At 40.7% G+C, this 13,789-nt stretch overlaps 1 protein-coding gene across 3 annotated transcripts in view; it reads right to left on the reverse strand.

Annotated features, from left to right (window-relative positions):
* Positions 1-372: 372 nt before the first annotated feature.
* rad23ab (RAD23 homolog A, nucleotide excision repair protein b) overlaps positions 373-13,789 on the reverse strand; it is a 63,919-nt gene continuing 50,502 nt past the window's right edge. For 2 of the 3 annotated variants that reach the window (XM_068016634.1, XM_068016636.1), the window contains 5 exons: positions 13,239-13,366; positions 10,455-10,548; positions 10,010-10,137; positions 6,119-6,262; positions 373-2,644 (listed from right to left, as the gene is read on the reverse strand). In XM_068016634.1, the coding sequence (XP_067872735.1) occupies positions 2,531-2,644; positions 6,119-6,262; positions 10,010-10,137; positions 10,455-10,548; positions 13,239-13,366 (608 nt within the window). In that variant the 3' untranslated portion in view covers positions 373-2,530. The remainder of the gene's footprint in view (positions 2,645-6,118; positions 6,263-10,009; positions 10,138-10,454; positions 10,549-13,238; positions 13,367-13,789) is intronic. The other variant, XM_068016635.1, reaches the window with a different exon arrangement.

The raw sequence follows: 13,789 nt of genomic DNA on the forward strand, positions 1-13,789 counted from the left end.
AAAATAGTGAGCTTGGGTGCTAAATGTGGACTTAAAAGGACAGAATACTGAGGGGTTGTTGGGATCTTATTGTTAGCTTATATCCTTGAAAGGTAAAGTGCATCCTGTATACATTCTGAACAGTTACACGTTGTTGGAAAGTTTGTAAATAAAAAGATTTTTTTTTGATTAGTGACTTCAAGTTCCTTCAGTAAACTAACCACAAAATAGCAGAAGACTTAAATTAAAAAAAGCTCAAATAACATCCACTTGGTGAATAAAAGCTTTTTTGCTATTTTAAACTGCCAATGATGGGAGGCTACTGTCAAAAAGCTTGCATTTGAAAATATTTCTCAACAATCCATAAGCGGTAATTTTTTTTGCTCCTTTTAAAAAAAAAAATGAGACAGTATCGCTTCTCGTCAGACTATTCAGGGAACAATTCGAGGTGTCGATGAAATTTATGCAACTCACTTTTTTTTTTATATAAAGTTTGACACAGATTACATATACAAAATAAAACCAACTTCAGTGGTCAAAAAAGTCTGGGTTCCATTTATGATTCCCAAGGCATCAGTCAGGTAACTGCAGTGAAACAGCAAATTTTCAGCTATCTGCCTACCAGGTGAGACACAAAGGTTATTATTTCACCTGTGCCTCAGACACCTGGCCAATATTATTCAAACATAATTGAATCAGCTCAACTGTGCCTCATTAAATTCTGCAGAAAGTAATGGTGTGCAAGATTCCAATTGTGAATGCTAACACATAGCTACCGAGTTCAGAAGGAAAAGATGGAAGTAACTGGATTACAAGTAGAAGAAAAAGAACAACAGTGGTAACTGCTCAGGACAGCCCATGGCAGAGCAATGGCCCAGCAGAGAGAGAAGCAGTAACGCAAATCCATTTCTTTTTGAAGCATGTCAAAGCTAATTTTTTTGAGTTATCAACTGATGCAAACTGGAAACTATTACAAGAGACCAATGTCCAGTTCTGTTGCGTGCCTCAATGACCAAAGCCATTTTCCTAATGATAATACCTTTAGGCTCCGCTGGACCAGTGATGGAACATTTATTCCAGCCCTTTAACGGTAAATAGTCACCTCTCACCGGAGTCAGGATAAGCAAAGCATACATCATGACAAGCACCACTGGGACCCTGGAAAAAATACACTAAAATATTCACCCCTCGACCAAAGTATGACCAAACCCCTCCTTATCCACTCAGAAATGACACATCATTGTGATTTACAAAGGTGCTTTAGCAAGTCTTGAAAATAACTATTCATCCAATCTGTGCACCTCAATGTTACTTAACTCCTGCATCTAGGACAGGTACATAATCATTTTCTATAACCTGTCTTGGGGACAGCTATGCTATTTCTTCCTCACCACCCAACACCCCAACCCCCACTAAATTTAACTGAACATGAATTTGCTGCATTCAGTAGTCTGTGGGATGCATCAGTGTCGTGTAGGCTGTTTCTGACTGCCTTTCCATGCCTATTGCTATGGAATCATTTTCATGTGCTGCCCTTGGTCAAAGCCTGGATATTATCTATTTGACACTCTAAACTGGGGCCAGTTAGTGCTATTAATAATATTGATTCCACAAAGTAGTTTAACATTAAGAAACAAGCTACGTGCAGTACTCGAGAGTGAGCTCTAACAAACTTAAACTGCTGCTACTTATTCAGACAAGCTAAAGATTCCTGCAGTGATTGCAAGCTGCTGTTTAATACCGTGCTTTTTTTTTTAATAAAGATACAGACCGCAACACACACTTTCTAAACAGCAATGCAAGACAGGTTGCTTTTTAAATACAGCAGTTTTCAAACGTGGGAAATTTTGTGTTTTTATTTTAAAAAAACATTTTGTTGCCTTACTACCAGTACGGTTGAATTTCCAATAGTTGGCAGACACAAACCAGGCAATATCTTATCGGGCATCACAACAGCTGCCAGCTTCATTCCAGAATGGCAATCTCAGGTCTACTACTTAATGATTGTACATTTCTGTCCACCAGCCCCTCCTCCCCCACTTCTCCCGCCCCTGACACAAACATACAAAGAAAAAAAATTACTGAAAATTCTGATTGTAGGCAAGTTTGAAACATTACTCTGCAGAAGCACTTTGGCCTCCGGCCTCTTCCAACCAAATCCAGGCCCATATTCACAAAAGGCACAAATGCATAAAGTGTTATATCTAAAATTCAGGGGCTGGGGAAATTTTGGTGCATATACTGTATAAACTTTTGTGAATACAGGCCCCTACTAGCCCCGAACCCCCCCCCACTGGCTAGTCGTTATGAGCTGTCAAATGTCACCTAGTATAGACTGACCAAAGGGATACTGTGTCTGATTTGTTTAAATATGTGCTTTCCAGTGCTGCACTTCACAATGCTGATAGGGCCAGGTAATACACACTAGGCCTGGCCTCACCAAAAACCACCCACTGCAGATACAGAAAGTGAGCTGGCTTCTGGAAAGAAGCATGGGTGAGGGAGGAAGGGAGGAAGGAGGGGGAGGAAGGGGAGGGAGGGAGAAAAAAAATCATTCATCATCAAAGTTCTGCTGGAGAAGGAAGTTTGCAGCAAGGTTTTCATTCTTCTCACAGGCAAAGTAGGCCTGAATGACAAGTCCCTCAGGGAAACCAAGCGCCTTTAACTGAAAGAGGAGAACAAAATATTAATTGTAGCAATTTGATTTTTTTCCTTCCTCTTCACTAGAGACATATGTAAAAAAAATAACAGTAAGTAGTCAAACCCCTGCTAGTAATAAGAGCATAGGAGGGCAATGCATTGGAATGACAATACACGTGCAGCATCACAGATGCTACATCTCCACATTTCCATCAACTCTCTGATCTTAGAGGGTGGGATTGAACAGAAGTCATGCTCGAAGAGAGGGGAAAAGCTCTTTGCAGATCACCATCAAGAGACACAAAAGCAGTTAGAAGTGAAGGTAGTAACTGAGTATTCTTTTCACAACCATCAACAAGAGACACCATAGTACTGGATGCCCAACAGAATGTCAACAAGTGATGAGGTGCTGGTTTGTACCTGTGATTTTACAGAGATCTCCCAATCTTAACTCTGACCAAAAAAACAAGCAATAAGCTTAAGACTAAAATCCTCCCTACAGGGAGGGAAACTAAATTGAGGGTATGATTACCCCAAGCAATCATGTAAATTGAGCATGTTCTCACTGAAATAGACAGATGAGAGGTGATGTGATTGCGGTTTTTAGGATTATAAAGAGTCTAGATAATGCTGACCACGACAGCTATTGCACCTTGTCCAGACTAGTACAAGAAGATGACATGGCCTGCGCTTGAAGTGGGTAAATGCAAAACTAATCTGTGGAGACAATATTTCAGTAAGCAAGTGGTCAACATATGGAAAAAGCTCCCTAGGGAGGTAGTGGAAACAGTTAGTATTGACTAATTCAATTGCAAACATCTTGCATTTATCTAGTACTTACTGGCTCGGTGAAATGTCCCTAGGTCCTTCACAGGAGCATAATCAGACAAATTTACACAAGAAAGGAAAAGATATTAGGGCATGTGATCAAAAGATTGGTAAAAGAAGTAGGTTTTAAAGAATGTCTGAAGAGGGACAGCTTTAGGCAAGGAATTCCAGAGCTTCAAGTCTAGACAGCTGAAGGCACAGCTGCTAACGGTCGGGAGAATGAAGTTGGGCATGCATAAGATGCTAGAGTTGGAGGAATACAGAGTTCTGGGAGGGTTGTGGGACTTGAGAAGAAATGAGGCCATGGAGCATTTTGAACATGAGAATATTAAAAAGTGTTGGACCAGCAGCTAATGTAGGTCAGTGAGCATAGGAGTGATTGGTGAACTGGATTTGGAGCAGTGTTTTGAACGAGTTCAAGTTTAGTCAAGGGTGGAAGATGGCAGCCGGACAGGAAAGCACTGGAATATTCAAGTTTAGAGGAGGATTTCAGCAGCAGATGGGTTGAGACAGAGGTGGAGACAGTCAATGTTATGCAGGTGGAAGTTGGCACTTAGAGTGATGGAGAGGATTATGTGGTCGAAAGCTCAGCTCAGGGTCAAATAGGAACAGATGACTTTGGACCTATGATTCCCAAATTCTCAACCAGTGCGGTTTTCCTGGCATCATTTCTGGATTTGGTATAGATTAATTGAGAGACTGATAGTCATGATTAGTCAACAACTCTATTCATTGTTGCATGATGCCACTACCAGGATGGTAGAAGGTAAACTAGATGGGCCATCGCTTTTTTTTTGTCTGTAAATTTGGAAATTCCAACATTCTTAACAATCCATCACCAAGTTTTCAACTCGCCCCTCCTTTCCCAATACCTTACGAGGATACACACTGGATACTTGGTAGAGTATGATGGACAACTGTGTGGGGGAGGGGGGAGGAGGAGGGAGATTAAATAGAGAGTTAGAAGAGGGAATGAATTTCACATTTTAAACAAATGATAAAACAATGCAAAACTGACCTGTTCTAGGTACTACAGGACACATTTCACATGAGTGTTTGAAGAGCTAACAGCTGCTAGCTACACTTGTTCCACACGTAACTGAGACAGAATCTTTAATCTAAGTGTATAGGTATGTTGCTGTCATTGATAGGAAGATTATTCAACATTTACATTTTCAAAATAACCCCAGCCCTATTCCAGTAAATTAAACTGATCAATACAGTCTTCAGCTCATCTTAGTTCTGGGAGGTAGGGAACAAGCATTTGGTCAGTGGAGGGGGAAATTCCACTGTAGTGTTCATACACCAGTAGGAGACTGGCTATATCCTTATCTATCTTTTTCTTTAGCCGGGTACTTTAACTCCACCCTTATTCATTTTGGAAAACTTTTTCCAAACTTGCATAATTTAGGAGAGAAGTTACAAGTTCTGTTTCTGCATCACCAACATCCACCCTTTCTGACAGTACTAGCTTTCCAATTAATTTTCTGTTTAGCAACTATTGTGTCCTTCCCTCTTTAGAATTTTCCTACATCACTTCTGCCAGAGAGAGAGTGGACCTCCAGCAATAGTGTTGTGCAGCTGGTCACTCAGGTGTGCTACACCTTCATTGCTATATGAAAAATTTGGTCTCTCCTCACCATCACCCATAGGCAAGCAACACAGCTGAAATTGATAGCTGCAGATTGGTACCCAAGTCCTAACGTTTTGTAGCTCTTCTATTGTTCATGCTACACAACACGATCACTCTTTAACCATTATAAAAGCTATCTTTAGAATAAATGGAACTAAGCTCCCTATTCCTAACTGTGTGCTGACTTCACTTCATTTTCATACATTAGATGCATAATATCCCACTGAAGACAAACACCTCACCAAATGAATCCTGATGGAAGCAGAAAAAGGCCTGGAGAAACTGTGCTGGGTATCAAGGGGCAAGAGCCAAATGCATACTCTAGCAAGCCTGATTACTTCGAACTTCTACACAAGTTCTAGGTAACAACATAGGCTGGGAGAAGGTTCTACAGGCATTGGTAGGAGTATGTGAAACTTCATCACTAGAAGGCTGTGCATATAGTTTGGATTCATATAAGTTAAATCTTAACAGCTGTATTCTTGTCATAAATGTGGAAGGCTGCCTTAAGCAATAGCAACTTTGTTGTGCTACTCTAGTTTTGATCCTGTATATACCCACAGCCTAGCCATGTATCTCTGGTGACAGCATGGAAGAAGCCAAGCATCAAAGGAAGGGCTCCCCTAGGGCTACAAGAATCAATCCATGCAGATCTGGGCTTTGAAAACTTAACTGAGCTGCACCGCACTTATTTCATATTTGAAATCGCCCCACTATAATGCATTAGATAGTGTGTGGAAACATAGCATTTCCCTACTGCTGGGTAGCTTGCCTCACTTAGAAACATATGGGAAACAGAATCAACAATGTAAATAGATATTTTTAAAAGTTGTCAGTCCTATTTTGTTTCAGCTTTAGAACATCTATTTTGGCCTCAAACGATTATCCTCAATTACCACACATGGAAATGTAGATTGGAAGTTTGATGCCTGTATTACTTAGTGATATTTTTCCTATTTCACATGACTCCCTTTATTACATTTTAGTTTAGAAATCTTTGCATGCACAATAATAAACATGTGTTCAAAATTCACTCACCCTTTCTATTGCTTCCTTTTCCTGGGGTGTAACCTGGATGTAGTTAGTGTGTGGTGACCCGTGACCTTCTGCCCCTTCACTTCCAGCCTCTCCCAAAGGATCATTCAACATCTGAACAAACTGCTCCTGGTGCTGAGTTATTTGCTGGAAGACCATCAAAAACATAATGAGTGGGCATCAGTGGAATTGCTGCATAGGGACACAGCTCCAATCAACAAGTAACTCCTTGACCTCGGAAGCCTTATACATGAGGTGCAGCACTTAAAATACACAATTCAATAATTGGAGAGAAGTTATTAAATCTGAGAGCACATCATTATTTAGTACTTCTTTTTGTGTGCATCAAGGTGATGAGTGTTGCTACTGGGGAATGGACACTTTCCATTCGAAGCACTAAATTTAAGCAGGCCCAAATCAAATGTAGCACAGCTAGATGCAAAGTAAAGCTAGTCAAGCCTGCTCTGCCATTCAAAAGGATCATGGTTAATCATCTACCTCTGCCATTTTCCCCACTATCCCCATATCTCATTAGTATCCAGACATCTATCGATTTCTGTCTTGAACATGCTCAATGATTGAGCTTCCACAGCCCTCTGGGGTAAAGAATTCCACAGAAAGTAAAGAAATTCCTCCTCATCTCAGTTTTAAATGGCCTGTCCCTTATTCTGATACTGTGTCCCCTGGTTCTAGACTCACCAGCCAGAGGAAACATCCTATCCACATCTACCCTGTAAGAATTTTGTAAGTTTCAATGAGATCACCTCTCATTCTTCGTAACTCTAGAGAATACAGCACAGTTTCTGCAATCTTTCCTCATAAGACTACTCTGCCATCCCAGGGATTAGGCTGGTGAACCTCCATTACACTCCCTTAATGGCATGTTTACCCTTCCTCAGATAAGGAGACCAAAACTGTACACAATACTCCAGGTGCAGTCTCACCAATGCTTTATATGATTTAAGCAAGACATCTTTGCTCCTGTACTCAAATCCCCCTGCAATAAAGACCAACATACTATTTGCCTTCCTAATTGTTTGCTGCACCTGCATACTAGCTTTTAGTGACTCATGAACAAGGACACCCAGGTCTCTTTGGACATCAACACTTCACAACCTCTCACCATTTAAAAAAAATACTCTGCCTTTCTGTTTTTCTCTACCAAAGTGGATCACTTCACACTTATCACATTATATTCCATCTGCCATGTTCTTGCCCATTCACTTAGCCTGTCCAAATCCCTTTGAAGCCTCCTTGCATCTTCCTCACAACTTACATTCCCACCTAGTTTTGTGTCAATAAATTTGGAAATATTACAATTCGTCCCCATATCCAAATCATTTATATAGATTGTGAACAGCTGTGGCCCAAGCACTGATTCTTGCGGTATCCCACTATTAACAGCCTGCCAACCTGAGAATGACCCATTTATTCCTACTCTGCTTTCTGTCTGTTGACCTATTCTCAATCTATTGCAGTATATTACCCCCAATCCCATGTGCTCTAATTTTGGTTATTAACCTCCTGTATGGGATCTTATCAAAAGCCTTCTGAAAATCCAAATACACCACATCCACTGGTTCTCCTTTATCTATGCTACAAGTAACATCCTCAAAAATCTCCAACAGGTTTGTCAAACATTATTTCCCTTTCACAAATCCATGTTGACTCTGCCCAATCATATTATTTTCCAAGTGTCCAGTTATCTCATCCTTTATAATAGATTCTAATATCTTCCCTACTACTGACCTCAAACTAACAGGTCTGCAGTTCTCGGTTTTCTCTCTCGCTCCTTTCTTAAATAGTGGGGTTACATTTGCTACTTTGTCTGCAGTAACACTTCCAAAATCTATAGAATTTTGAAAGATAACCACCAATGCATCCACTATCTCTATCGCCACCTCCTTCAATACTCGGAGATGCAGCTCATGTAGTCCAAGGGATTTATCAACTTTCAATCCAATTAATTTTCACTACTACCTCTTTTTTGATACTAATTACCTTCAGCTCCTACCTAAAGCAGCTTTTACAGTCTGCCTTTATGTTTCTAGCTAGCTTGCATTCATAATCTTTCTAATTGGTTTCTTGGTCCTCCTTTGTTAGATTCTAAATTGCTCCCAATCCTCGGGCTTACCACTTTTTCTGGCAACCTTATAGGCCACTTCCTTTGACTGAATACAATCTTGAACTTCCTTTGTTAGCCATGGTTGATTCACCTTTCCCGATGAGAGACTAGTAAAACTGGCCGTTTTTCCATTCAAACAAAGAAACGGAATTTTGAACAAATCTGCTAATCTTTTAACAGGGGTTTTGATATGGTAAAAGAGGAAACTATTTGCATTGCTCACTGAATTGATAACTAGAGGTAAAAATTTATCACAAGAACAAAGGGAGAGGTTAGAATATTTATTTTAACTCAGAGTTGTTGGGACCTGAATTGCCTGAACAGGACCAGTGATGCAACCATAATCCATAATAGCTCTTAAAAGGGCAGTAGGTAAATACTTGGAAAAGAAAATTCTCAAGGGTATGAAGAAAGGGACTAATTGGATATCAGAGCTGGCACAGCTGAAATGGGAAAAGAGCAGGGCAGTGGACCTAATTGGATAGCTTTTTCAAAAAGCCAGCACAGGCACAATGGGCCAAATGACTTTCTTCTGTTCTATATGATTTTATGAAAACCATGTGTTAATATTTACAAGTAATGTGGGTTTTGACAAAGAAAGGTGCAGTGGTCCTGCAAGACATGGGGTTGCCCTTGGATAACATCGACTCATCCAGCAACCAACCCAGGATTGTTTACATTGGAGCAAGTATTGACCAGTGTCAGAAAAAAGTAGAACAGTCCATGATTACACTCTGAACAAATTGTTCACTGGCATTGCCAATTGAAAAAGGTACCATAATCATGAGGAGCCTTACAGAACAAATTCTTACCGTACAAATCCTTAACCAAGGTTGCACAAGTACTGTATACAAAGAGAATGGGGGTCGGAGCAGAAAGGTTACTGGCAGAAACAGAGAGATACACTACATTGTTCAATTAAGAGAACCAAAAGGATTTCTGGAGAGTCCTTGCCAAAAGATTGCTAAACCTATATTTTGGGCTTTCTGCCACAGATCTCTTGACCTCCCTTTGGGCAGGCTGCCAAAAACATTTTGCATAACTCTCTGGCCCATGAACAACAGGGAAGATGGCTCATTGTATGGAATTAAAGGATGAAAATAAGTCAGTAGTTTAATACTGGAACACAATATGTGGACACTTTGGATAGCACAGACAGCAGTTACGATCAAATAGCAGAAAAAGCTGCCTGCACTCTGGATCAATCAACTCCAGTGCAAGAGGAGAAAAAACTTGAAGTTGCATTAGTGTAAGATTTCTACTTCCCATTTTATAATATTTAAGAAATAGGTTTAGGCTGCCCAAACTCATACAGCCAACAGTAAACTTGCAATCCATCAATTTCGTTGAGCTGTAGCATGAAGATAGGATGATGGGTAATTTGAAAGCCATGGCATGTCTTTTTTTTTAAATCACCTTTTATAGTCTTTTCAATTGTTTATGCTGGGGAGAGGGAATAAATCACAGCTTCCGATCTCGATTGCTATACAGTGCCACCAACTGGAAAAGTACAGCTGTGCAAGCAAATAAAGTATCAGGACTGCTGTGATGTCCCTCACAAACCAAATGCCCTGCCGGGGCTCCCAGTTTGGGTTTATATGTGGAGAACAGCCATTTGGGGCAAGGCACTAAGGCACTGTTGGCAGACATGGAACAGTACCCCAGGGAAAGTAACAAAACAAAAAGAGGAGATAGAACTGCAAGGAGTCAGTTTTGCAGACAGTGACACTGATGAGTGATATTAGACAAGCAACAAAGGGCTACCACACCTGTAACAGCGTTGGGTTGTCTCTACCGAGCTGCTGGAGGAGGGCCGGCAGTAGTGCTGGGTTCTGCTGTATTATCTGACGCATCTGCTGAAACTGGGGTTGAGTTCGCAGAAATTCCAGGGGGTTGCCTGGAAGAGATAACCAATAGTTAGCAACCTGCACAGACCAAAACTAGGACCTACATTTAAGTGAATTTAACCTGCATAATTTCATGCATTATATATACACAAGTCTCTAGTTCCATATTCTTTCACAGTAGTTTACAATCACTGTGTATTCTTGTATTAACAGCAGTTCATAGACTAACTGCTCACCATGCTACTCACTACCAGTATGACAGCTCACTACATTTCCCTGCACTAACAATTTTTTGTGATTACTTGCCATGTTACCCACATTAGCAGTGAAGTTCATCACTTTGCGCAAACTAATCGATTGTACTCACTGCTTGGAGTAGACTGTGATGCTGGCTGTGATGGTGGTTGTGTTGTGACTCGAGGTTGTGGTTCCTCTGGGACTTCCGGCTCTGCTGGGATTCCCTAAATGAAGAGCAAAACACCGATTACACACCTTTCTTTATATTCAACCACACAAACTAAAGGCAGCACTATAAATCAAACCAATTATGAAACAATTTTTGCAAACCCCACCCTCAACTCGCCATCACCTATGAAACAAGTACTTCAAGGTGAGGAGTAAAGCAAAAAGAATAGAGCGCCCCCAAAATTAAGCATTAACATAATCGGAATTACAAAACCAGAGCAACATAACCAGAGGCTGGAATAGGTCAGTGCCAAGCATGCTTCATTCTTGAACAAGTGACAAGAGTCACAATTTTTCAATCTTGGGTTGGTTACTCCCTGGCTTAGCCAAGGAGAAACGAGTACAGTTCCCTAGCCACAGCTGTGTAACCTCTGAAGTGAAAATGGTAACAGAGTCACCCTAGTTTTGCTTACAATAAATGGAATCATTAGGCCAAGTTAGCAAGCTACTGCCTCAATCTCAATTAACACCATGTTTTAAAAGAAGGAACTTTGCCATCAGTACTGTTTGAAAACTATATCAATTCTGGCATTTTTGTTTCAACAAGGGAGGTACAAAGCAAAGCATGGAGACCAGAAGAACTGCCTTAAAGAGTCGAGTCCAGCAATTTGAGTGAGTCTAAGACGATAAGTGTACGGTGCTATTAACAGTGTATGCTAATTCAGTATCCTTGTACAGTTGGGACAAACTCCAATGACTGCATTTGCCCAGTGTAGGACTTGCCATTGAGGCACCACAAATATAAAAACTTCGATCCCGCTACTCCAGATGTAGCACATTAAAAACTCAATATCCTACGCTAATCTGTCAGATGATCTCACTGCTCAAATACTGATTAAACCCTTGAGTGATGACTACCAAAACAGCATGGGATCATAGAGTGGACCTGTAGCTTACTACTAGGTGCTGTAGCTCTGGTGCTCTACTTTTGAGTCCAATAATTCATGTATTCTGCAACAGTCCCATTTAGGGAGCATTACTTTATCAGAAAATTATGCCACTCTGCTCTTACTTGAGCACACACACATTAGATTGAGGGCGAGTTATTACCACTGGTTACCACCAATTCACTGCTGCACTAAGGACTACCTCATTTGATAAAAAAATGTTGTGGAAATTAAGTGCCTTCCGTTAGGCTGTGCACTTCATCTCTCTCATGGTAGAATGAACAAAGGCATTGTCTGGCATAATGCTACCATGAAGATCAGAAGATCCCAGGTTCTAGCTGAGCTCAGCAAATAAGGCACTAAAGTTGCCATCAAGGCAAGGAAGAAAATAGGTATAGGATCAAGATGGCTGTAATGCACTCCAAGAACAAATAACCTGTTCAGGCGTACTTATAAAAAAATGTCCATGTAGGCAAAGTATTTCATACATATAAATTGCACTCCAACAAAGGTTAGCATCTTTAGAAGAGGAATGAAAAAAGGGTGGGGCAAAAATGGGTATTAAAAGCATAATTGCCCATTATGTAACTATTGTCACTGACAACTGAGTGTATGCATAAATGGGTCAGTTCATGGTTGGCAAGATGTAATGAGTGGTGTGCCACAGGGATCTGTGCCGGAGCCTCAACCTTTTACAATTTATATAAATGACTTGGATGAAAGGACCGAAGGTATACTTGCTAAATTTGCTGATGACACAAAGATTGCTAAGGAAGTAAGTTGTGAAGGAGGACATAAGGAGGCTACAAAGGAATATAGATAGGCTACGTGAGTGGACAAAGATCTGGCAAATGAAGTATAATGTGGGAAAATGTGAAATTGTCCATTTTGGCAGGAAGAATAAAAAAGCATATTATCTAAATGGTGAGAGATTACAGAACTCTAAGATGCAGAGGGATCTGGGTATCCTAGTGCATGAATCGCAAAAGGTTAGTATGGAGGTTCAACAAGTAATTAGGAAAGCTAAGAGAATGTTATCGTTCATCGCCAGGGAATTGAATACCAAAGTAGGGAGGTTATGCTTCAGTTATACAGGGTATTGGTGAAACCACATCTGAAGTACTGTGTACAGTATTGGTCCCCTTATTTAAGGAAGGATGCAAATGTGTTGGAAGCAGTTCAGAGAAGGTTTACTAGACTAATACTTGAAATGGGCGGGTTGTCTTATGAGAAGTTGGACAGGCTAGGTTTGTATCCGCTGGAGTTTAAAACAGTAAGAGGCGACTTGATTGAAACATGCAAGATCCTGAGGGGTCTTGACAGGGTGGATGTGGAAAGGATGTGGAAGAATCTAGAACTATTTAAAAATGAGGGGTCGCCCATTTAAGACAGAGGAGAAGTTTTTTCTGAGGGTCATGAGCCTTTGGAACTCTCATCCTCAAAACGCAACAGAAGCAGAGTCTTTAAATATTTTTAAGGCTGGGGTAGATAAATTCTTGATAAGCAAGGGGGTGAAAGGTTATCAGGGGTAGGCAGGAATGTGGAGTCGAGGTTACAAGCAGATCAGCCATGATCTTGTTGAATGGCAGAGCAAACTCAAGTGGCCTACTCCCGTATGTTTGTATGTAAGTGGAAGGAGGAAAGGCCATTCAGCGCATTTTGCTCATCCCAATCATACATATAATCTTTCAGGTCATTTTCAACTCTCTCTTGGATTCGCACTAAACCAGTGCCTCCCTCTAATGGCAAGAATGAATACTTCAATACTTTAAACATCCCAGAGTCCAGTTACGACTCACCGTCAGAAGATACTCCACAGCTCTGTCTGGGTTGTTGAAGCTTGCCCGTAGCGCTGCAAGAACCTGCTCCCGTTCATAGCCCATTGACATGATCTCTGCCACCAGATTTTCATAAGCCTGTCCTGTAACTAGAGTAAATGCTCATAACTGAACCTATTCTGCTCCAAACAGGAAACCAATCCACTGACAGATGAAGGCTAACAGACTAAACTGGGATATTTCCTGAACCTTTTTAAACCGAACATATTGCCAATTCCAGGAGGTCTTTGACAAATGGATTTTGCAACCTGGGTACCAGTCAGTCAGTCTGTTATTGAGAGATAACAACTCTCTGGGCAAATATCAGAATTCCACCTTAGCAAACATATTTGTTTCTTTTTAATATTTCCATTTACAGTAAATCTCCACGTCATGCAGTCTGTGCAGAGTACATGCGATGGAATAAAGTAAAACCAGAGCAGGGTGGCCCTTCAATTATATCTGTTCCACAGAGCTAGGATTTCCTTCTGTGATAGTAATACCAACTATGGCGCCTACAGGACATGGAACTA

Source organism: Heterodontus francisci, chromosome 36, assembly GCF_036365525.1.
Source record: "Heterodontus francisci isolate sHetFra1 chromosome 36, sHetFra1.hap1, whole genome shotgun sequence".
NCBI classification, from domain to species: domain Eukaryota; kingdom Metazoa; phylum Chordata; class Chondrichthyes; order Heterodontiformes; family Heterodontidae; genus Heterodontus; species Heterodontus francisci.